Below are 23,312 nucleotides of genomic sequence, written 5' to 3'. Positions count from 1 at the left end.
AGGGCACTCGCACTGCAGAGCCCAAAGAGGACGAGGGTCACCAGAATCCCAGCAGGCTGTTAGAAAAACCCTGCAGCTGGCCAACACGCATGCTACTTCTATTAGGGAAATCACTCAGTCGAGGTTTTTGGTTGGGTGTTCAGATGTCCCACTCACATCAGTACAAATGGGAAGCACCATGCCAAACCACACTGAGATCATTCACACATTTTTTAATATATTCGAAAGAGTTTCTGCACTTGATTAGAATGCCTTTTTGATTGTGCATAATAATGCAGCACCACAGCAAAAGGTGAGTATTGATTGTAATGGAGGAAGTGTTTCTGAAGGTGTTTTGAGCCAACACCTTTGGGACACGTTGACAGGAGCGTTCCTTAAGGAGAGAGCTCGGGGTCTGAGTTAAACGTATCGTTTATTAATGCGTGATGCACCAGCTTTACAAACTGCCTTCATGGCTCAGGAGCTTTCTCCTCATTTTCACTGCCTCATTCCTATGCTGGCACACATTCCAGGTTCTGTTCTTTTCCTCCATAGTTAGGCCTCTATTCAGAGCAATGTGTGGTGCATGGAGGACAGGACAATGGTCCTAGAGACCCTGGGAGGGTCGATAATGTTGCTCCTGATCTGCCCAGACTTTTGTAGTGCTGTTTCAAGATGCCGGTTGTATGCTCAATAATGACCTTGGTGGTTCCTGATGGGCTCATGGCATCAGCTCTCAGGTTCGACCCTTGGCTGCCACAATGGTCGGGGCTGAAGAGGGTAGCCTTAGTTCCCCAGAAGTTATCCTTACAACCGATCTTCCCCTTCAGATAAGGCTGGGAAAGGAAGGGCATCAAAAGCTTGGGCTCCCTTGATGACTAAAGATATAGAGATTGAAATGAAACAGAAAAAGGAGGCTTATGACAAATGCAAGGTCCATAATACACTAGAGAAACAGGCTGAATACAGAAAGTACAGAGGAGATCTAAAAAAGGAAATAAGTGGGGCAAAGAGAGAGTATGAGAATAGATTAATGGCTAACATAAAAGGGAACCCAAAAGTCTTTTATAAACATATAATGAGTAAAAGGGTAGTCAAAGGAAGTGTGAGGACAAAAAAGGAGATCTTCTTGAGGAGGCAGAGGGCATGGCTGAGGTACTAAATGAATACTTTGCATCAGTCTTCACAAGAGAAGAAGATGCTGCCATCGTGGCAGTAAAGCAGGAGGCAGCAGCGATATTGAACAGGATAAAAATGAAGAGGAGGTACTTAAAAGATTGGCAGTACTCAAAGTAGAAAAGTCACCCGGTCCAGATGGGATGTATCCTAGGTTACTGAGGGAAGTAAGGGTGGAAATTGTGGAGGCTCTGACCACAACCTTCCAATCCTCCTTAGATATGGGGGCGGTGTCAGAGGGCTGGAGGATTGTAAATGCTACACCCCTGTTCATAAAAGGGGAGAGTGATAAACCCGGCAATTACAGGCCAGTCAGCCAATTCTGGGCACCATACTTTCGGAAAGATGTCAAGGCCTTAGAGAGGGTGCAGAAGAGATTTACAAGAATGCTGGCGAAAATTTTAAAGACAATAACCCAGGGCAAAATTAATTGGCATTTGGAAAAGTATGGGCTAATAAATGAAAGTCAGCATGGATTTGTTAAAGGAAAATCGTGTTTGACAAACTTGATTGAATTCTTTGCTGAAGTAAATGAGCTGGTTGATGAGGGTAGTGCGGTTGATGTCTATATGGACTTTCAAAAGGCATTTGATAAAGTACCACATGATAGACTTGTTAGCAAAATTAAAGCCCATGGGATTAAAGGGACAGTGACAGCATGGATACAAAATTGGCTAAGGGACAGAAAGCAGAGAGTAGTGGTAGAGAGATTGGAGGGAAGTATTCAATGGTATTCCCCAGGGTTCTGTATGAGGACCACTGCTCTTTTTGATAGATATTAATGACCTGGTCTTGGGTATACAGGGTATAATTTCAGAGTTTGCAGATGACATGAAACTCGGAAATGTAGTGAACAATGTGGAGGATAGTAACAGACTTCAGGAGGACATAGACAGACTGGTGAAATGGGCAGACACATGGCAGATGCAATTTAACGCAGAGAAGTGTGAAGTGATACATTTTGGTCGGAAGAATGAGGAGAGGCAATATAAACTAAATGGTACAATTGTAAAGGGAGTGCAGGAACAGAGAGACCTGGGGGTGTATGTACACAAATCTTTGAAGGTGGCAGGACAAGTTGAGAAAGCTTTTAAAAAAGCATATGAGTTCCTGGGCTTTATTAATAGAGGCGTAAAGTACAAACACAAGAAAGTTATGCTAAACCTTTATAAAACACTGTTTAGGCCTCAGCTGGAGTATTGTGTCCAATTCTGGGCACCACACTTTAGGAAGGATGTCAAGGCCTTAGAGAGGGTGCAGAAGAGATTTACTGGAATGGTACCAGGGATGAGGGACTTCAGTTATGTGGAGAGAATGGAGAAGCTGGAGTTGTTTTCCTTAGAACAGAAAAGGTTAAGGAAAGATTTGATAGAGGTCTTCAAAATCATGAACGGTTTTGATAAGAGTAAATAAGGAGAAACTGTTTCCAGTGGCAGAAGGGTCAGTAACCAGAGGACATAGATTTAAGGTGATTGACAAAAGAGCCAGAGGCGACATGAGGAAACATTTTTTTACGCAGCGAGTTGTTATGATCTGGAATGCATTGCCTGAAAAGGCGGTGGAAGCAGATTCAATAGTAACTTGCAAAATGGAATTGGATAAATACTTGAAGGGAAAAAATTTACAGGACCACAGGAAACGAGCAGGGGAATGGGACTAATTGGATAGCTCTTTCAAAGAGCTGGCACAGGCACAAAGGGCTGAATGGCCTCCTCCTGTGCTGTACCTACCATGATGCTGTGATGCATGGCAAACAGGAGAATTTCATTCTTTCAAAAGCAGCACTGCACAATAAATCGGGTAACACTTTGTTGTTACCTTAGGCATGAAGCAAATGGCTATGGAACAGTGCAGATCCAGATTAGTGTTGTTCATTATGAGGAAAAATTAGCTCCTTAGGACAGGCGGCAATAAAATGGACTGACTTTCCCACCATTGTAAAACAGGTGAATAAGATGAAGAATGTTAAAATGCCTGTTTTAGATTTCAAAGCAGCCCTGTAACTATATGCTTTAATAATGAGACTTCAAACTCAATAGCTCGTCTCATTAGAATAAAGTGTGAGGGACTTTTCTTAACTTTTATACATTTCTCTTTTTTTTTGCAGCCTTCATTTTATTGTCTTTGACACTGAGGCATCCCATGATATCCTGAAAGTGTGGGATGGCCCAATAGAAAGTGACATGCTGCTGATGGAGTGCAGTGGTTCCTCACTACCTGATGATGTCTACAGCACATTTAATTCCATAACACTCCAGTTTGACACTGGCTTCTTCATCAGCAAGTCGGGCTTCTCCATTCAGTTCTCAAGTAGGTGGCAGTTCTTTTTTTTTCCCAAATCTGGTTCAACCAGATAGACATTCATATCTTTTTACAAATCCTAGAACATCCAGATTTAGAACAAAAGACTCTCGTAAATATTGGCGGATTTCAAAGTCCTTCAGGGGAAGAAAGAAAGACAAACTCAGATTTAGATCATGTCTTTCATGTCCTTAGGATATCCCAAAGGCTAAGGGAATGGTGGTCTTTATCTCAAGGGGGCTGGAGTACAAAGGGGTGGAAGTTATGTTACAGTTATATATAGCTCTGCTTAGATCCCATTTCGGGTATTTCATTCAATTCTGGGCAACGCACCTCAGGAAGGATATATTGGCCTTGGAGGGGGTGCAACACAAATTCACCAGAATGATTACCTGGGCTAAAAGGGTTAAATTATGAGGATGGTTGCATAGACTAGGCTTGTATTCCCTGGAGTATAGAAGATTAAGGGGTGATCTAATTGAGGTGTTTAAGATAATTAAAGGATTTAATAGGGTAGATAGAGAGAAACTATTTCCTCCGGCAGGGAAATCCAGAACAAGGGGGCAAAGCCTTAAAATTAGAGTTAGGCTGTTTAAGGGCACTTCTTCACACAAAGGGTAGTGGAAATCTGGAACTCTCTTCCCAAAAAACTGTTGAGGCGAGGGGTCAATTGAAAATTTCAAAATTGAGATTGACAGATTTTTGTTAGGCAAGGATATTAAGAGTTACAGAACCAAGGAGGGTAGATGGAGTTAAGATACAGATCTGCCATGATCTAATTGAATGGCAGAACCGGCTCGAGGGGCTGAATGACCCACTGTTGTTCCTATATCCCTGTGTTCCAAAGTGTTTCACAGTCAATGAAGTACTTTTGAAGTGTAGTCACTGTTGTAATGTAGGAAACGCAGCAGCACAGAGAAAAGAATGAACAAAGTCAGAATGTGATCCGGCACGTGAGATCTTAATGGTTATGACCTAAACAGAATTATTGTTCAGCAATGAAGTTATGAATGTGCTGTAGAGTCAGGTTCATGAATTGTGTAAGAAAACGATGCAGCTACACTCCCAACTCATTGTTATCTTTCTATTTGTTGAATGGTTCCAGTTGGGCATCTAAAATAAGTGTTTAAAATGTCTTTCATGTTAAACTTTTTATTTTAAAAAAGCATTGCATTTGACTGTAGAGCCATTAAATGTTATAAAGGAAGTCCTTCAGCCATCTCTTATTGTAGAGTTCAAACTGGTCGGAGGCAGCCCGGGAGAAATATTTTGTGTATTATTTCATCTATCAGTTACACTATCATGTTGCGCTCTTCCACAGACCACTGTCCGAATTCATACCAACTCTTGAATTAGGACAGTGGTCTATGGAAACTCAGTGAAATATAACAGGAATGTGAAAAATAATCATACAGCCCATCTACCACACCCTGCAATTCCACTCCATTTATAGAACATGCTGAGCCTTTCTTCATCTCCCTCCTGTCCTTGCACTAACCTTTACTCCTTGTGGAATCAGGAAATCTCCCTCTTTTTAAGTCCACATTTTGTGAACTAATTTATTGAAGTTACCAATTCTAAGTTAAAAACAACTGCAGGCTGTAGTGGCCACAGTCTTAGCAGCAGATGACAAAGCACCAAATTGTTGCTAATACCTGAGTTTTCCAATCTATAAAGACAAAGCAGAGAATGTTATATAGGAACATAGGAACAGGAGTAGGCCATTCAGCCCCTCGTGCCTGCTCCGCCATTTGATAAGATCATGGCTGATCTGTGATCTAACTCCATATACCCGCCTTTGGCCCATATCCCTTAATACCTTTGGTTGCCAAAAAGCTATCCATCTCAGATTTAAATTTATAAATTGAGCTAGTATCAATTGCCGTTTGCGGAAGAGAGTTCCAAACTTCTACCACCCTTTGTGTATAGAAATGTTTTCTAATCTCGCTCCTGAAAGGTCTGGCTCTAATTTTTAGACTGTGCCCCCTACTCCTAGAATCCCCAACCAGTGGAAATAGTTTCTCTCTATCCACCCTATCCGTTCCCCTTAATATTTTATAAACTTCGATCAGATCACCCCTTAACCTTCGAAACTCTAGAGAATACAAACCCAATTTGTGCATTTTCTCCTCGTAACTTAACCCTTGAAGTCCAGGTATCATTCTAGTAAACCTACGCTGCACTCCCTCCAAGACCAATATGTCCTTCCGAAGGTGCGGTGCCCAGAACTGCTCACAGTACTCCAGGTGCGGTCTAACCAGGGTTTTGTATAGCTGCAGCATAACTTCTGCCCCCTTGTACTCTAGTCCTCTAGATATAAAGGCCAGCATTCCATTAGCCTTCTTGATTATTTTCTGCACCTGTTCATGACACTTCAATGATCTATGTACCTGAACCCCTAAGTCCCTTTGGACATCCACTGTTTTTAACTTTTTACCAATATGCTGCTTTTTTTTTTATTCGTTCATGGGATGTGGGCGTCGCTGGCGAGGCCGGCATTTATTGCCCATCCCTAATTGCCCTTGAGAAGGTGGTGGTGAGCCACCTTCTTGAACCGCTGCAGTCCGTGTGGTGACGGTTCTCCCACAGTGCTGTTAGGAAGGGAGTTCCAGGATTTGGCCTGGTTTGTTTGGATTACTTAGCTCATAGCCACATTTCCCATTTTACCGTGAAAAAAAACGTCGTGATTCTCTTCTTGATTTTTAAGATCATGTCCTCTTCTTCCGTCTTTTTTCACCCATTGGAAATGGAGTCAGCTGCCCTAGTCAGCCATATTATACCCTTTAGACAATATGGGCTGGATTTTCCTTCAGGAATCTCCCTGTTTTCAGGCAGTCCCGGAGCACTGTTGGAAGAAAAATGGGACAGGGAGGCCTGCTGCCACATCCCCACCCCTAAAATGAGCTGCCAACATTTTCCTTACTCCTTCCCCGCCCCCCTCCCATTGTCACTGATGTCAGCTGTTTACCTGTTGCCTTCCCCGCTGTATGTAAATGACCACAATGGAGAACGGCGAGAGACTGAAACCTATTTTCTCACATTGCCGCCTCCGTATCTCCAACAGAGAGGAAGATGGGTAGGAATTCCTGGAAGGAAGGAAAGATCCTCGATCTGGTCACCTCTCCCTTTCCTATCCAGGGATCAATTTTTCTGCAGATAGGTTCTTTCAGAGCCTTCCTGTGCAGCCCATTTAGGGGCGTCGGGCTTTTTAATCGTTGCCCCACCCAGCACCACATTTTTACTCAGTGGTAGATTTCCTCTGAAGAGTGGAGATACCAGTGGTGGCCCACTCCGCATGGAATTGACCCAGAACCTGGAAAATGGTTCAGGGTCACCTCGGCGGGCAGAGGTCCTGTTCGGCCGAATTTCAAATTGCATCCAAGGAAACTCTAGGCTTATTACTCCTTGTTGGATTTAGTGAAAGATGATCATTTGATCTGTGAACTTTCTCAAGTTCTGATATTGACCGCTGCCTTTACAAATGTTGATGCCACTTTTTTACTTGTGAAAACTCGTGTGGTGAGGGAATGGATATAGGAAGTGGTCGTCAGCATCAAGCGTTGCTCCTTGTGAGATTTAGCAGATGGTGAATAAGACACATACATCCATCCCCGCAATGACCCAGCTTGAAAAGTGGACTAATTATTATACAGTGTGACTTTTTAATTTGCCACACTAATGAGCTTCTGTAAGTAATGTTTCTACATGGTGCTGATTTTGGTATATTCGAGGAGGAAATTTGTATTCTGGGCTCACAACGAGTAGTGCTAAAGCAGGGTCAGTTTTGTGCTGTGGTCTCAAATCCACTACAAGTGAATTGGGTTCAGATCAACAAAGTTAATTTCAGCTGGAGATCATCCAAGGGAACACTTTTATTCAACCTGCTGGCCCGAGAATGAAACCGACTTTACAAATCATTGTTGTAATGCACCACACCAACTCAGTTCTTCAGATGACGATGCTGTTGAGTCTTTTGTGTTTTGTAAATATATAAAGTTATCACATCAGAGAACTGCTTCTGATTTGATGGAAAAGCCAAAACTATAGATTAGAGGAAAGAACGCTGCTGCTGCCCAAAATAAATCACTATCATTAAACCTATCAAAATGAACTGAATGTTGGCTGTGGTACAAACAGGCTGTGATGGTCATCCTTTTTCCAAGGGAATTGCTTAATCTCTTTGATCTCTTTGGAAAGACAATATAAAGTTAATAAGTAACTACTGGATACATTCAGCACTTCCATGCTCCCAGTGGGGAGCTGCGCCAAAATGCAGTACAGGTCGGAGAATTGGTGCTTCTGTGTTGTAGCCCGATCTCTGAATCATACTCCCTTTGAGCATGTCTCTCTTATGTCAAACATAACTCAGATAATATTGAATATTGCTTGTGATCTTTAGATGGTTGGCATTTCTAACTATTCAACACTGACCCTTATGCATTTAGGCAAGGCGTAAGCGAAGCTACACTAGCTTTGGCCAGAAAAAGCAATCCTCAGATCTAATCACCTGTACCTCCAGTGTTTGTAATGATTGACAGCTGAAAGAAAAGATACAGATATTATAGAGATAAGTTTTTAAGTCAGTTACAGAATTCCTGATGATAGTCCTGGTTAATAAGGAGATCTTAAGACAGGCTTGTGGTTGCTTCTCTGAATTTTAACCTTGGTTTTAAAACCAAGTGAAACATTAGAAATAAAGTGACTCTTAAATCTTCATTTCAGCACTTTTTATAGTTAAAACAATAATGTACTTAAAACTGGCTTTTTGAAAATTGTTTCGGTGATTTTTCCACCAATCCGAGCATGTTAGTATTGAAGAACGGAACATTTCAGGCAAACAGTACCAGCATCAATTAGTCCCAAGTCAGCTGTAGTTATAGAGTGAAGCTTCCTATACTCTGCTCCATTTTCTCTCTTATATTTCATACTATGCCATCTCTTTGAGGAGCAGCAAGTTATTTGACTGTGAAAGGCATCAGAAATAACCTTAATCATGTCCTCATCCAGTGACCGCATATATGAAGATTCACTGGATGGATAGAAAGAAAGAATAAGCTTGTCGGAAGAGTGCACCTTTCATGTCCTCAGGACATCACAAAGCACTTCACAATCAATTCATTACTTTTGAAATGTAGTCAGTGTTATTATGTAGCAAATGTAGCAGCCACTTCACTCTCAGCAAAGTCCCACAAACAGCAATGAGATAAATGACCAGTTCATCTGTTTTTCTGGTAATGTTTGTTGAGGGATAAATGTTGGCCAGGACACCAGCAGAACCACTTTTGCTTGTCTTTGTGCTCAAGTTCAGTAAGATCTGGAATATGAACATTGGCCGAATTTCCACCTGCCTGGCTCAGGTATCACTAAGACAAATTGCAGTGTCCAACTACTGAGATGAACGAAATCAGTGCAAACCAAGAATGAAACCTATGACTTTGTGGGCTCTTTGGCTGTGTACTACACCAATAGAGTGCCTTTACCCATTGGGCAATTGTGGAAGCAAATCCATTGGCCTAAGCCATTGCATGTTGGGGATGGCCAATAATATTGATTACTCGGAATCAAGAATCTAAATTCAACAAAACCAGCTTAGATAGCACCGCATTTCAACTTTAGTGAATAATTATTTACTGTTTTGTTAAAGCTATCTGTTTATTTGCAAAGAAGTTATTTTCCCCATGGGTAAATATGCAAACATTAATGATAGGGAAAAGAAGAATTTAGAAGACTGCCAGCATGCTGACCTTTGCAAACATGAGCAAATCAAGTAGAAAATAGAACACACACTAGCTGCTTAGATTGGGTAACTGTGTGTGAAAAGCTGAAGGTCATTTTGTTCATTTACTTACTTGGTGAGCAAATTGACACATTTGTTTGATTTCATTAGAACGCTGTGATGATGATTAAGTGTGATTTTTATTGGAGTTATGTAATGAATGTAAAGAAATGTGTTTTGAATGTTTGAAATTAAAATCACAGCCATATGGGAATTCTCACTGTAAAGACAAAAGAACATTGGAAAATGTAGGAAGAAAGTCAACAAGGATAGTATTGGTCCTTTAATCAACAAATGAAGAAAGACCAAGGGAACTAAGTGCGCCCTCATTGGGGAAAAAATAAGGTAGAACAGGACTTAAAACCACAAAGGAATTTATGGTGTCAGTGCGAAGGGCATGAATGGGAAGTGAAGGAAATTGTGAATAGAGGGTAATTTTATCCTAACCTGCCCGGCAGGAAACTGAAAGGATCAGATCGGCTGCCTGTTTTACACCCGACCCGATTTTACTTTCCAATGAAGCAACTGAAAAGAAAGAGATGGACAAGGGTCAGCCTCTAGTGTGCAGGGGAGAGCAGAGAGAGATGGGTGGCTGCTGAAAGCAGCTGCAGTTTGTCATGTACAGCGTGTAGGGTGAGATAGAAGTAAGAAGGGAAAAAGAGGATAAGGTGTGAAGAAACCCCCCTCCAGTGTTGCCACTCACCACGCCATGACTCGTCCTTGCCCGTGATGGCCACCACGTCTTCCTCGAATGGGGAAAGGGTGTTCAGGCAGGCTCGGCCTCCTCTGGTCGCCACATCCTGCCTCAATGTTGTGCGTGACCTTCTCTTGCAGGAGAGAAGGGAGTGTGTTAGTGGCAGCCTTGTGAGGTGTTTTGCGAATGTGGCTGTCGTGCTGGAATAGTGCAGATGTTGTGTGCAAGATGCGAGGTGTGGGGAAGTGAGGATTGCAATAGTAGTGAGAGTAGGAGGTGCAGAGTGTGTGAGTAGGAGGAGAAGGAGGTGGAGTGAAGTGTGGTGCAGTGATTGTCGGAGAGTGAAGGAAAGCGGGGGAGAGGAGTGTTATGAGTAGTGAGGCTGCAGCCGTGAGACGTTAGATTCTTACCTTGACAACTCTGGTGGGGTCATTGAAATGTTTCTGGTATTGCAGCCATGTCCATAGGAACATAGGAAAAGAAGTAGGCCATTTAGCCCCTCGAGCCTGTTCTGCCATTCAATGAGATCATGGCTGACCTGTGATCTAACTCGAGATACCTGCCTTAGCCCAATATCCCTTAATACCTTTGGTTAACAAAAACTTCCAGGGAGCTAAGCTCCTGCCATTATCCTCCTCAGCGACCACTTACCATTGTCAGTGAAGGTGTTGTCTGGAGGGCTTTCTGCCCCCCACCGCACCCCGACAGGAACAGAATCTCCCTCCTCCTGCCTACCACCTGGACCAGGGTCGCTAACACTCCATCAGAGAATGTAAGTGTCCTCTCTGGACCTCTCGCAGCCATCTTTCCACTTGTGGTTTTCCTGAAGCCTTCCTGCTGCCAAGCAGGCGCGCAGCCAGTGAGTACCGTGGATAGAGTTGGCGGCACGTCTGACTCATTATAATGAGCTGCCACCATGAATTCCACGTTCTCCTTGTGCCCACATGAACAGGCTGATGCAGCGCACGTCTGATTTCAGACACAATTGAATTTCTAGACCATCAACTTTTAACTGCAGGGTGCAGGGGTAGGAAGCGAGACTAGTGTTCAAAATGCTATTGGATCGGTAAGAATGGAATTAATTGACTATCAAAAAAACTATTTTGACAGAGTGCAGCTGTTTTTAGTGTTTCTTTAACTTTGAAGTACAATGTGACAGAGGCCAACTGTTTTATGCTAATCAGGTGCTACACCATCCAGTGGTACATTTTACAGCATTGGAGTTTTTGTTCAGGTGCTCACACCTTACAATCTTCCAGTGCATTTTATGCTCACCGTCCCCAGCACAGTCCAGATCAAAGACATCATTTACCTTCATTAATCCTGGCCCTCCATTTTAAATTTGTGAAAGGAACAGCCTTAATTAGAATCTGAGTTACTGTATCTTTCTGAAAAACATATATGGATGTTAACCTACTGAGACTAAATTTCTACTCATATTGCACTATTACACGAGCAATGGTTGGAATAACTACCTTAAAATAATCCTTTCAAATGGATGAAAAGTAAATTTCAAAATTTCAAATGAAAAGTAATGAGTGAAAATGGAATGGTTAAACATCATAATGTGTGCTGAGTCTTAGTGGAAAGAAATATCATTGGCCATTCTTTCATTGCTGAGTATAATGGCGCTTAGTGTTGCCAAATATTTCTGATTAAAAGAATATCTAATTCAATTCAGAATTGAATGCCAGTCACAGTTACATAATAAATGCACTACAATAATTAACTATCCAATGTTTAAATAATTGATGACATAAATTAATATTTTAATGGAATCTTTTAGACTTTGCGTGCAAGGTATTTCAAACAGTTCAGTTGTATGTAGCAATGATATGAGAGCCCAAAGATTAAGAACAAAAACTGAGGCCACTTCGTGTGACTGGAGAAAACAATTTAATGGCTGAATTTTGCTGAGTTTTTTGTATCCTCTGTACCTACCATGTTAGGATTACGTTAGCTTGCTAAATTTTATTTGGAAAATGGTAGTAGATAATATGCAAAGTAGTGGGGATGGGGTGGATGTATGGTGTAATAGGGATATTACAAGCACAGCACTGACACCCCTTACTTTGAACACAAAACCTCACCAGGAAAAAAAAATTCTGAGCCACACAACTAAAGTCCCAGGTTTTGGTCTGCAGCCAGGACCGTGTATGGGGCAATACAACTAGCCTTATTATCAGTGGACTTGTAAGAGGATAAATTACCCAGGTTTTCCACCCCTGCGAGCCCTCCTGTACAGGGTGGATGAGGATAGAATCAGACTTGGCAGTGATATTTCTCACAATCAAACAGCTAGGGTTCGCTGCCTAAGCTCATGCATGAGAAATAGCCACTTGACTAAGACACCAGAGGGATATTAGCACTCATGCGTCTTATGAAGACGGAAAAACAGGAGAGAACATTGAGGGGGATAAAATAAAAATGATAAAATGCTAAGTAAATACCTATTGAATTATTAACCTCTGCCAAAACAAAATTATCCTGTTTCAAAAATAACAAAAATCTCAATTGTAATATTTAATTGAAAATAAATTAAGTTTAAGGAAAGGCAGCCTCACTTTCCTCATGAGATTCTTGTATATTGGTTGCCTCACCATTATCCCTCAGGCAGATTTAGGTCCAGCTGATGTATATTTTTCTAATCAACTGTGCACTTCGCTCCAGTGTAACTACATTAGAGACTGTGTTCCAAAGTGGAGCCACAGAGATCTGTAATTACTTTTAGTGGCAGTAGCAGGTTTATGGGTTTATAAATTGTGAAAGTTCACCAAGATCTTACCTTGGGAAATGTAGGAGTACTTGTACCTATGAACCGCAGTCTCTGCTGAATTTAGAACTTTCATTTGTTCAGACTTTTTGTACAAAATTTCCAGATAACTCCAATAACACAAAGTAAGTGCTCACTTCACATTAACCACATCTCAAAGATTCAAGATTAGCAACATGAGAAAACAAGAAAACTTAAAGTTTGCAGCCTTACGTGAAATACATGACATACAGTAAAGAACATTTAGGTGATGTTTGATAATTGTAAATATGAGAAAATAACTTTTAACTGAAAACCATTTAGATATCAACCACACTCTCGTTTGTGGCTATGCCAAACTAATCACAACTGTACATTATTGTACAGAAAGACTGATGGGGATTAACTGAAATAAAACCGATGAAATAAAGTTATAAACAAGTAAAGTGGTAATAAAATTAAATGACATTTGGAGGACAGCAATTGCCAGTTGTAAATCTAAACAATTCCATTAATGTAGATTGCAACTAATGCCTTGTAAGATCACATATTTATTAAGGATGTAGAACCTCATTAAACTCAATTTCAAGTGTAATCAAACAAATTTGTCAGCTGGTTTGCTAAATCTACAGGTGACAACTGAATTGACCAACAACAAATTATTTCATAATGCTATTTCATAACTTGTGCATAATCTGTTTTCCACTTGCGAAGCTGGTTCAGACAAACTTTTAACAATGGCAAAGGACTCAGATTCTAAGAGATACAGTTTAACTGTTATGTAGTTAGGAGCAAGAAGTGAAGTCAGGTAGAACTTTTTCACCTGAGTATTAAATTTGTGAAATAAGTCACCAGTGAAGGTGATTAAAGGCAATAGTTATTGAACGGCTTCAAGAGTCAACTAGATTTGTTTTTGGAGAGAGAATGGATTGAGGGATATGATGAGAAGGCAGGTGCATGCGATTGAGATCAGTTGTAAATAGATGGACATGTTGGGCCTGAAGGCGTTTCTCTGTTCCTTTTATGCTCTGATGCTCCTTTATCCATATTTATGTAAGTTAGTTGCTGGAAGCCATTTCAACCTCGAAATTAGCATTGCTGACATTGGCGGACAAACACTAATGTGTGTTTGTTTGTCCTCTATTTTAACATGGGTATTAACCCAGTTATTTTAAAGTCTCTGGGGTAACTTTTACCTTCACCACTTGAGCAGTAAGCTGGCAGAGTGGATTGCTCGCCCGTTACAGAACCCGCACGATTTTCATTTTCACTGAAGTGAATGGAAATGAAAATTGGGTAGGTTCTATAATGGGTGGGTGATTCTTGCGCTGCTGGTTTACTGTGGAAGTGGTGACAATGAAAATTACCCCCTCTTTGTGTTGTGTGCTCTTTTTCAGTTGGCATGCTGAGCAGAAAGCCTTCTCCACAGCTTTTTCTAGTGCCTTTCCTGGTTTCTCAGTCTTCAGTTTGACCACTTTCCCTGTGAACAAACACCTTACCCGTGCTTGATACCTTGACAGCAGAACTGAGATCAGGAGCTCACTCTATTGGGAATCATAGATCACGTCATCAGTTACTTCATAGACAGCTGGTGGTTTATAAATTAAACGTAGTAAGGCCAAGTTTTCACCTGTTTAATTTTAGTGATGTAGCAGGACTTGCTAATCTGCCATCCACCCCAATATGCTTTATTGCATAAATGTGCATTAATTGAGGCTATGCTGTGAAGATGGAATCCTTGGAACGTAATTCTTATCAACATGGCACTTTTAATCGCCGAGCACATTTTTCTGTAAACAGTTAGTGATTCTTGAATTCTTATCACTGCTCTGTTGTCTCATCTTCTTCCCGGCCAGGTACAAGTTGTTTTATTGGGCTCAATTTTCAAATGGAAGTCTGGGTGCGTTGGGGGCAAGGGAGCAACGAAAATCGGGAAAATCCGGAGTGGGAACGAATCCCGGCTCCAATCCGCTGAATTCCCTGTTTCACACAGACGCATCTGTGCGTGCTTTAGGAATCCAGAAGTCCCGTCGGCAGTTAAAGCCGATGGGCTGATATTTAAAGCAGTCATGAAGATAGTTAAAGTTGTTTAAGTACTTAATTCTGCCTCAGTGTGTTTCCCGTGCTGTGTGAAACACGCCATGGTGAAGGAGTCATGTTTCACTCTGCAGCCATTTGGATATTTAAATCTCTGTTTGACAGATGGGGATAAAAGGTGAGTTATTGCAGCAGGGCACTCGGTTCTCTCAGGCAAACATTTGGCTGGGAGATCTTTGTGTTTAGACTGAAAGTACTTGGTTTCCACTCAGAATTGTTCTGTTTACACATATTTACCAACTTTCAAACTGACACCATCAGGAAGGGGGAGCGCGATGGCTCTCGTACCTGTGCCACCATTCCATTAATGCAGGAGTTGGACTCCTCCATCCTCTGCGCTATTGTGGAGACTTTGCATGGCAACTGTTCCAGTACCTCGCAAATGTGCTGTTATCTCTCGATCATTCTCCTTGTAGAGGATGGCCCCTGGGTTTCAGCATCTGCGTCCAGCTGAGCAGAGCCTGGAGGGGAGTGCGCCCACCGACGCGGACTCTCCACAGCTGCCCCTGCCACCGGTGTCTGCTCGTGCTCCCATGTGTGTGGTGACTCACCAGGTGCCAATCCAACTAACTGAGGACTAGGACCCACCGAGGTGTGAGTATCTGCGCTGATGGATGGCTCACTCAGATGTGACAGTGCACCCTCAGACGTCTGGAGCTCCTCTGAGGAATCGCCCTCTGCCGTCACTGCGGTCATTGAATGACCTGTATGAGAACAGAAGGCAATATTAAGCATCATCACCGATGTGTCATGTTGCGATGACCATACTGAATTGGTCAACATGCCAATCATTGTTAACGTCAATTCATGTTGTGTGCGATGAATGTTAAAGTTGTGTCACCAGACGTTAGTGGGGTGCCAGTCTAGGCGTCCCCGACGGACAGGCACTCGAGGGTGCAGCTGATCTCCAGGACCTCCTCCTCCACATCTGTGAGGACCACTATTTGTGGAGGCCCCCCTCCAGTCCTTGCCCTCTTGCGTGCATTCTGAGCTCTCTTCACCTATAAGGGGAGAAAGTACAGACGTGTGAGTGAGTGATGGTGAATGCATTGCTTTGGGAGAGGCTGACTGTGCGTCAGAGGGTGAGTATGAGACAGAGACATCACATTGGATGAGGATTGGGGTGAGTGGTAGGGGTGACAAATGGGGAGGTGAGGAAGTGCTAAGGAAGTGCAGGATGAGCCTTAAGTGGGTGTGAGGAGTGCTGTGATAGAGTAGTCTTGGCAGTGCACAATGAGTTGGGGGGGGAGGTGATATGGAGCATGGAATGTAGGAGAATCAATAAGTGTACTCACTTTTGCTGACCTAGTTAGGTCATTGAAACGCTTCCTACACTGGACCCAGGTGCGGGAGATGTTGCTGCTACTGGTGACCTCCTCTGCCACCTCGAGCCAGGCCTTCTTGGTGGCAGAGGCAGGGCACTTCCTCCTGTCAGCCGGGTAAAATAGTTCCCTCCTCCTCCTCACCCCGGCCCGTAGCAGCTGGAGTGAGGCATCATTAAGAACACACAATATGGAGCAGCCTTACCCCTGTGCTGCTCCATATTGTGTGTTCTTGGTCTTTGCTCCAGCACTGGATCAATGGTCCTTTAAATGTAGATGCTCCAGCTGACAGCCTGTCATGCGGGTGCGCAGTGCGCCCACTGTGCAGGTTTCGGACGGCAAACCCAGAAGCCACGTTAAGGGCCATCAATTGAGTCACGATCGCGTGGGGAACGGTACGTTTTTATTATCCGGGTTTGCCGCACATCCTTTGACCTTCCCCTGCTGCCATCCCGCCACCCTTTGATAATTGAGCCCATTGTGTCATTTGTAAGTGGTGTCCTTACCATAATTGGAGAATCTGCAGTTGCTTATTTTTAATGTAAAAGAAACTCCTAGCTGTGTTCAGCAAACTGGTTGTGATTTAAAGGGGTCCAAACACTCAAACCTATATTAACATAATTAACCAACTCTCTTTGAAAGATAATAAATTGTCCTCAGCAGTGTGTTACAGCTGACAATTTATTCGTAGGCTGTTTAAGATTGGTTGCTAGACAGGAATGTTGTTTGCACCCATTACCTCGTGATGCTGTCCTCCCGAAAACATAGCCCATTGTTTAATTTTCTGGGAATCGTTGTGTTCACATGTCAATGCATCAACCAACTAGTTGTGTGTGTGTGTTTTGTAACCACTTGTCTGATAAAGACAAATCTTCAGAGAGATTGCTCCTACATCAAAGGAGTCCAGATGAATAAAGGTCCCAGGGCTGTTTGATTGTTTTTAGTTTGGCTTTTGGCCAATATACTTTAAGGATACAAAGAACTCAGTGAACATTGTACGACAAGAGACTCTGTCACCTCAAAAGGTTGCTGGAAGGAGCTGAGATTAAATAAATGATTTGAAAGGTGTGTGTATTATAAATTGCTAGTTGTGCAATTTTGTATTTTATCTGTACCCTTGCTTCTGTGAATTGCCCATTTGTAAATACATTCAATCTGGAGCCAATATTTGATATTTTCTACCTTACACTTTGAGAGGAGATGTAGTGGGCACCCTGTGTGTAGTACAGTAAGCAATTCACCGTGATCAAATAACTCAGTCTAGCAGAGAGTGAAAAAAACATAAGTTTCAGACCATGAGGGGCAGGGTCCTCCAATTGTAGGCTGTCATCAGGCCATTTATATGAAAAAACGCTGTTGCAGAAAGCTCAAACCGTAATAGTTATTGTGAAGAAAATGACGCCTGATTCCTCGAATGGTGCTTCATCTCCACTGAGCCCCACGAAAAATAAAGTCGGCAACTCGGAGATTGCACAGTTGACAAAGCAGGATATCCCATTTACCTCACTGCTTTTTGGCAATGACGGCAGCCCTGAGGTAGACAGCAGAGAGGTAAAGCAAATCAGTAGACACTAGTGCTACCTGCAGCAGCGAGCACCACCAAAAGATGTAATGTTGACCTGTGCATCCGATGGTTGTGCTGTCTCGGGCATCAAGAAAAATGCTTGGATATTTTTGACTATGACAGTTGAAGGGTGAAAGAGCTCATGCCTGCCCAGTACAAGTCATTGAAATGATTTTTTTATCTGCTGGCTTCACAAGTCCTTGTGTGTGCGTGATTTAAATGTTGAACCATTGTTGTAGAAATCACTTATCAATATAAGTAGAGTGGTTTCTACATCACTGGTATCTGCATCTGCTTTAAAGTGACATAAATTGAAATGGTTCTGCAATATAAGTGCAGCAGCATAAAATGATTTTCAGATGTGGTTCAAGATATGGTCTTATGCTGGTGTACCAGCGCTCTCAGCCGGTAAGTCACCCTAAAGTCAAAATAGACCCTCCTGTGTTTAACATCACTGACAGGCCTTTATTGTTGGTTTGAAAATGTTCCCTATTTCAATGTAGTTCTCTGTTAAATGGAAACACCGATCCATGTCTTTAAAGGGGAATGAAAGTCGAAGGGCATAAATTTTAAAAAGCAGGAAAAATAGACTCACCATAAATTTCTTTAACTCTTTTTCTTTAAATCATCAATTTTCTTGTCGACATGGAGATTCTTGAGTATGGTTTCCCTTACCGCTAGACCACTAACAGTGAAGATTTTTTGTTTTAAATTGGTTAGCAATCCATGTTATTTTTATTTATCATAAATGACACTCCTGATGTTGCCCTGAACCTGAAGCCATTCCTTTAATTGTTCTGCAGTGCTGTAACATAAAATTGGATAATCAATGCTCAGCCTGTTTGAGAGAGGCCAGAACGTGGAATTGAAATGAAGTTGACTAGAACAAAGATCCTGGGCTGAATTTTAAAATCAAATTGAGGGTGCGTTGGGGGCAGGCGGGGGGCGGGCGGGGGGGGGCTGCGAAAATTGCAAAAACCCCGAGCGGGTTCGGAAGCCGGCTCCAACCCGCCGACTTCCGAGTTCCCCTCAGACGCGCCTGTGTGCGCGCGGGCTTCACAAATCCGGAAGTACTTTATTTCTGACGTAGTAGATAGTTGAAATGATTTTAAACTTACCTGGGCAGCTTTCTCACAGCTTCCGATTCACGCCTGGTGTAACCTCCTCTCACCCCCCCGATGTCCCTCTCCGATCTCTCCTTCTACCCCCCCAATCTTCCACTCTCCCTCTCCGATCTCCCCCTCTCCCACCTGATCTCTCCTCTCCCCCCGCGATCTTCCCCTTTCCCACCCGATCTTCCCCAATCCTCCCCGATCTTCCCCTCTCCTCCCCGATCTTTTCCTCTCCCCCCCCGATCTTCCACTCTCCTCTCCGATCTCCCCCTCTCCCACCCGATCTCCCCCTCTCCCACCCGATCTCTCCTCTCCCCCCGCGATCTTCCCCTTTCCCACCCGATCTTCCCCTCTCCTCCCCGATCTTTTCCTCTCCCCCCCCGATCTTCCACTCTCCTCTCCGATCTCCCCCTCTCCCACCCGATCTCCCCCTCTCCCACCCGATCTCTCCTCTCCCCCCGCGATCTTCCCCTTTCCCACCCGATCTCCCCCTCTCCCACCCGATCTCCCCCTCTCCCACCCGATCTTCCCCTCTCCCACCCGATCTTCCCCCTCCAACCCGATCTTCCCCTCTCCTCCCCGATCTTCCCCTCTCCCACCCGATCTTCCCCCTCCCACCCGATCTTCCCCTCTCCCACCCGATCTTCCCCTCTCCCACCCGATTTTCCACTCTCCCTCTCCGATCTTCCCCACTCCCACCCGATCTTCCCCTCTCCTCCCCGATCTTCTCCTCTCCGCCGCTGATCTTTTCCTCTCCCCCCTCGATCTTCCACTCTCCTCTCCGATCTCCCCCTCTCCCACCCGATCTTCCCCTCTCCCACCCGATCTTCCACTCTCCCCTTCCGATCTTCCCCTCCCCCCGATCTTCCCCTCTCCCCCACCGATCTTCCCCTCTCCTCCCCGATCTTCTCCTCTCCGCCGCTGATCTTCTCCTCTCCCTCTCCGATCTTCCCCTCCCCCCGATCTTCTCCTCTCCCTCTCCGATCTTCCCCTCCCCCCCCCCGATCTTCCACTCTCCCCCCCCCCCCCCCCCCCGATCTTCCACTCTCCCCTCCTTGATCTTCCCCTATCCCCCTCCCGCCCAATCTTCAGCGCCCTCCACTCTCTGTTCCAGCGCTGGATGACGTCTCACTCTCTCTCTCTCTCTCTCTCCCACCCCCCCCCCCCCCCCCACCACCCGCCCCCCACTCAAGTTGCAGCTCCTGTCGGCCGCCAACCTGTCAATCAGGCTGGCTGCCGGGCGCGAAACCTGGAAACAAATTTAATCACCGTCAATTATATTGTGATCACGTCGGAAAAGGTAAGTTTTTTTTATTTGGGATTGCCATGTGCATCTTCACTCCCACCCCCCCCACCACTGCCAACCCACCATCATTTCAAAATTGAGCTCCATAGGTCTGCGCCAAGCATCTCTGGATCACCTGGGTGCGGTGAATATCAGAAAATTGGGTAGGTTCGAACACCTGTCAGTAAAGGAATCCGACCAATACTCCTTCCATTTAAATTAATGGAAGCAGAATCGGGCAAGTTCTCATACAGATGTGCCTCACCTACCCGATTTTCCAATATTCCTATTATGTCTTACTAGGCCACTTCAGAGGGCGGTTAAGAGTCAACTTCGTTGATATGGGACTGAATTCACTTATAGGCCAGACAAGAGCAAGGACGCCAGGGTTATGTTTGTTCTGTTAAAAAAAAAATTACACATTTTTGTTTCTGCAGCTTCGACAGCAACTACCTGCAATGACCCTGGAGTTCCGCAGAATGGTACCAGAAGTGGGGACAGCAGAGAGCCCGGAGATACCGTTACTTTCCAGTGTCACCCAGGTTATCAGTTGCAAGGAACTGCTAAAATCATGTGCGTGCAGCTGGACAATAGATTCTTCTGGCAACCTGATCCTCCAATATGTACAGGTACAGCGCAAAATTAGCAGTGATGCAAATCTTTTATATTTACGTATGTTAAACCGGTAAAAAAAAACGGACCAGTGCAGTGGATTATTCAGTGAGAGTGAATCACAATCGTGGAAGAACACTTTATACGTCTGTGAAGAATAAACTGACAACATAGAACATGTAATACGACAGTATCAAGTATTATACAACACCAAGTTATAGTCCAGCAATTTTATTTTAAATTCACAAGCTTTCGGAGGCTTCCTCCTTCGTCAGGTGAACGATGTGAAAAAATTCACATGCTTTCGAAGGCTTCCTCCTTCGTCAGGTGAACGATTTTTCACATCGTTCACCTGAGGAAGGAGGAAGCCTCCGAAAGCTTGTGAATTTAAAATAAAATTGCTGGACTATAACTTGGTGTTGTAAAATTGTTTACAATTGTCAACCCCAGTCCATCACCGGCATCTCCACATCATGAGTATCAAGTATGTAATAGCTTATATCTGTAGGTGAAGTAGGTCAGTTGCTTTATCCCCTGTTCACCTCTAACATTTCTAAATCTACCTCCCAATGACATTCAGTTCAATAATAAGAAAACAAAAGCTATTAAAAGAAACCCTTGAGTCTGGTGTATATTTTATGAAGTAAGAATATTGAGAGTGAGTAAAGGTTACATGGTACAGTTAGCTGATGTAAGATGTGTTTACTGAACATTTGGTGGGGATAACTAGATGGGGGTAAAATTTAACTTTGGTGGGGAACAAAACAATTGGTAGCGGATCAGCCGCCCGTTATACACCCCGCCAGATTTTCATTTCCATCGACTTCAACGGGTGGCCGATCTGCTACCGCCTGGTTTGTGCCCCCGCTGAAGTTGAATTTTAACCCCTCAATGTTAACCAAATCTGTGCAGGGAGGACCCAGGTTATGTTTGGGCCGGATTTTGTCCTTGAGCTAGTCGAAGTGTCAAAAACCTTAATCCGGAAATGGAGTTCTGACAGAGTATTTTTAAACCTCAATGCGGGCTTTTAATATCAGGGGATCCGATAATAGTTCCATTCTTCTGCAGTGCAGCTAGAGCAAGAGATTTATTACACTCGGATCTGCTCATAAACTGGCATTTTCAGTGCCTCTGGAATTTTTTACACAAATTTGAGGTCTTCAGGCTGCAAATCATGCTGCGCAAGGTAGGTGTAGAAATGTTACGGGATTAGTTGCTGGATATCTTGCCATGCAAATCACCTGCCCTAATGATAACCTTCTGAGAACCCCCCAGTGGAATTACAACAAGCGTACAGCAGCAGCCTTTTAAATGATCTGATGCACCATTCTATGACTGAGCCATGGTCACCTCACAAGTGGACGCATATAGTGCATGTCATGGCTGTCCACGATACTTTATAACTTGCAGTCGTTTTCACCTGGAAAAAAAAAATCAATTTCAAATGCCCGATTTTAACTCCCACCGCCTGGCGGAAACTGAGCAGGGGAGGGACAGTTAAAATGAGAACAGTGACTTGTCCCCTGTGATCCTTCTGTCTTTCCGCCGGGTCCCGATATTAATCTGCCGTTTAGAGCAGGAAGAGAGCGGGGTCCTGCTTTAAATATGCAGATCTACAATTTTAGTTGGAGGTCTCAGTGAGGGAGCAGTGACGGCTTCCTCGTCAAGACAAACCTGTTGGGAGGTGTATGGTGGGTCAGAGGAGGTGCAGGCAGGTAAGTTCTTTTAATTTTTGTTAGGTTTCCTTTTGACCCAGGAGTTCTCCCCCCCCACCCCCCCCCCGGACCGCACAAGGAAGACTTGGACCTCCCTTGCTGAGGGCACCCCCCTTCCCGCCCGGTCATGTTCGGAGCCCCGCCCCGCCTCTTCACCACTTATCTGATTGCCGGGGACCATATCCGTGGGCCCCTGGCTGCGGCCTCCTGCCGCTGAGTTCCACTCCCCCCTGTCGGTTAGTTAATGGATCTGACCAGGTTCGGGCGAGAGTCGGAGAAAATTTATGAAAATGAGGCCCAGCATTAAAATTGGACCGGGCTTCGACCTCCCACTTATGTCTGGGTGTGCCACTCTCTTTAGGCCTCGTGCACACCATTCCCGCCCTCCCATTAAAATCATGGCCAATGAGTATATTATGTAGTTTTGTGACCCAAAAGAATCAGTTACATGTGTTGGTGGTGAAAATGATGATTCTTATTTTATTTTCATTGGCATTTCCCGCAAGCGTTTCACAAAAACAGACTATGGCCCGATATTTCTCTGCAGCTGCTCCCGCTCCTCTGCCATAACTTTGCCGAAAACCCCGTTTGCAAACATCTATGTCACAGCAGCCCATATTGATATCCCCACTGATGAGGCTGGCTGTAACTTCATTGGGAGTTCGCTCGTCCGCTTTCACCATGTGTTAAGGCCCTGAAATTCCATTGAGGTCTCCCAATCTCCCACCGTAACTGCGGCAGGTGATTAGCAGAAATCCCGGAGAAATGGAATAAATGGCTGTATGCAGCCATTTGTCCAGGATCCCACTGGTCTCCCGCCAAAGCCACAGCAAGAGACTGGGAGAAACTCTGGCAGAATTCCTAAGCCTATGTATATCACAATGTTGGTCATGAGTGTATCTTATACATACTTTTGTCGACTGTCAG

At 43.9% G+C, this 23,312-nt stretch overlaps 1 protein-coding gene across 1 annotated transcript in view; it reads left to right on the top strand.

Annotated features, from left to right (window-relative positions):
* LOC137321575 (CUB and sushi domain-containing protein 1-like) overlaps positions 1-23,312 on the top strand; it is a 2,214,006-nt gene that overhangs the window by 1,768,942 nt on the left and 421,752 nt on the right. Inside the window, exons 26-27 of the mRNA XM_067984007.1 lie at positions 3,263-3,465; positions 20,496-20,687. Coding sequence (XP_067840108.1) covers positions 3,263-3,465; positions 20,496-20,687 — 395 coding nt within the window. The remainder of the gene's footprint in view (positions 1-3,262; positions 3,466-20,495; positions 20,688-23,312) is intronic.

Source organism: Heptranchias perlo, chromosome 5, assembly GCF_035084215.1.
Source record: "Heptranchias perlo isolate sHepPer1 chromosome 5, sHepPer1.hap1, whole genome shotgun sequence".
NCBI lineage: Eukaryota > Metazoa > Chordata > Chondrichthyes > Hexanchiformes > Hexanchidae > Heptranchias > Heptranchias perlo.
The sequence above is the reverse complement of the archived record's forward strand: the minus strand, read 5'-3'. Positions and strand labels throughout refer to the sequence as shown.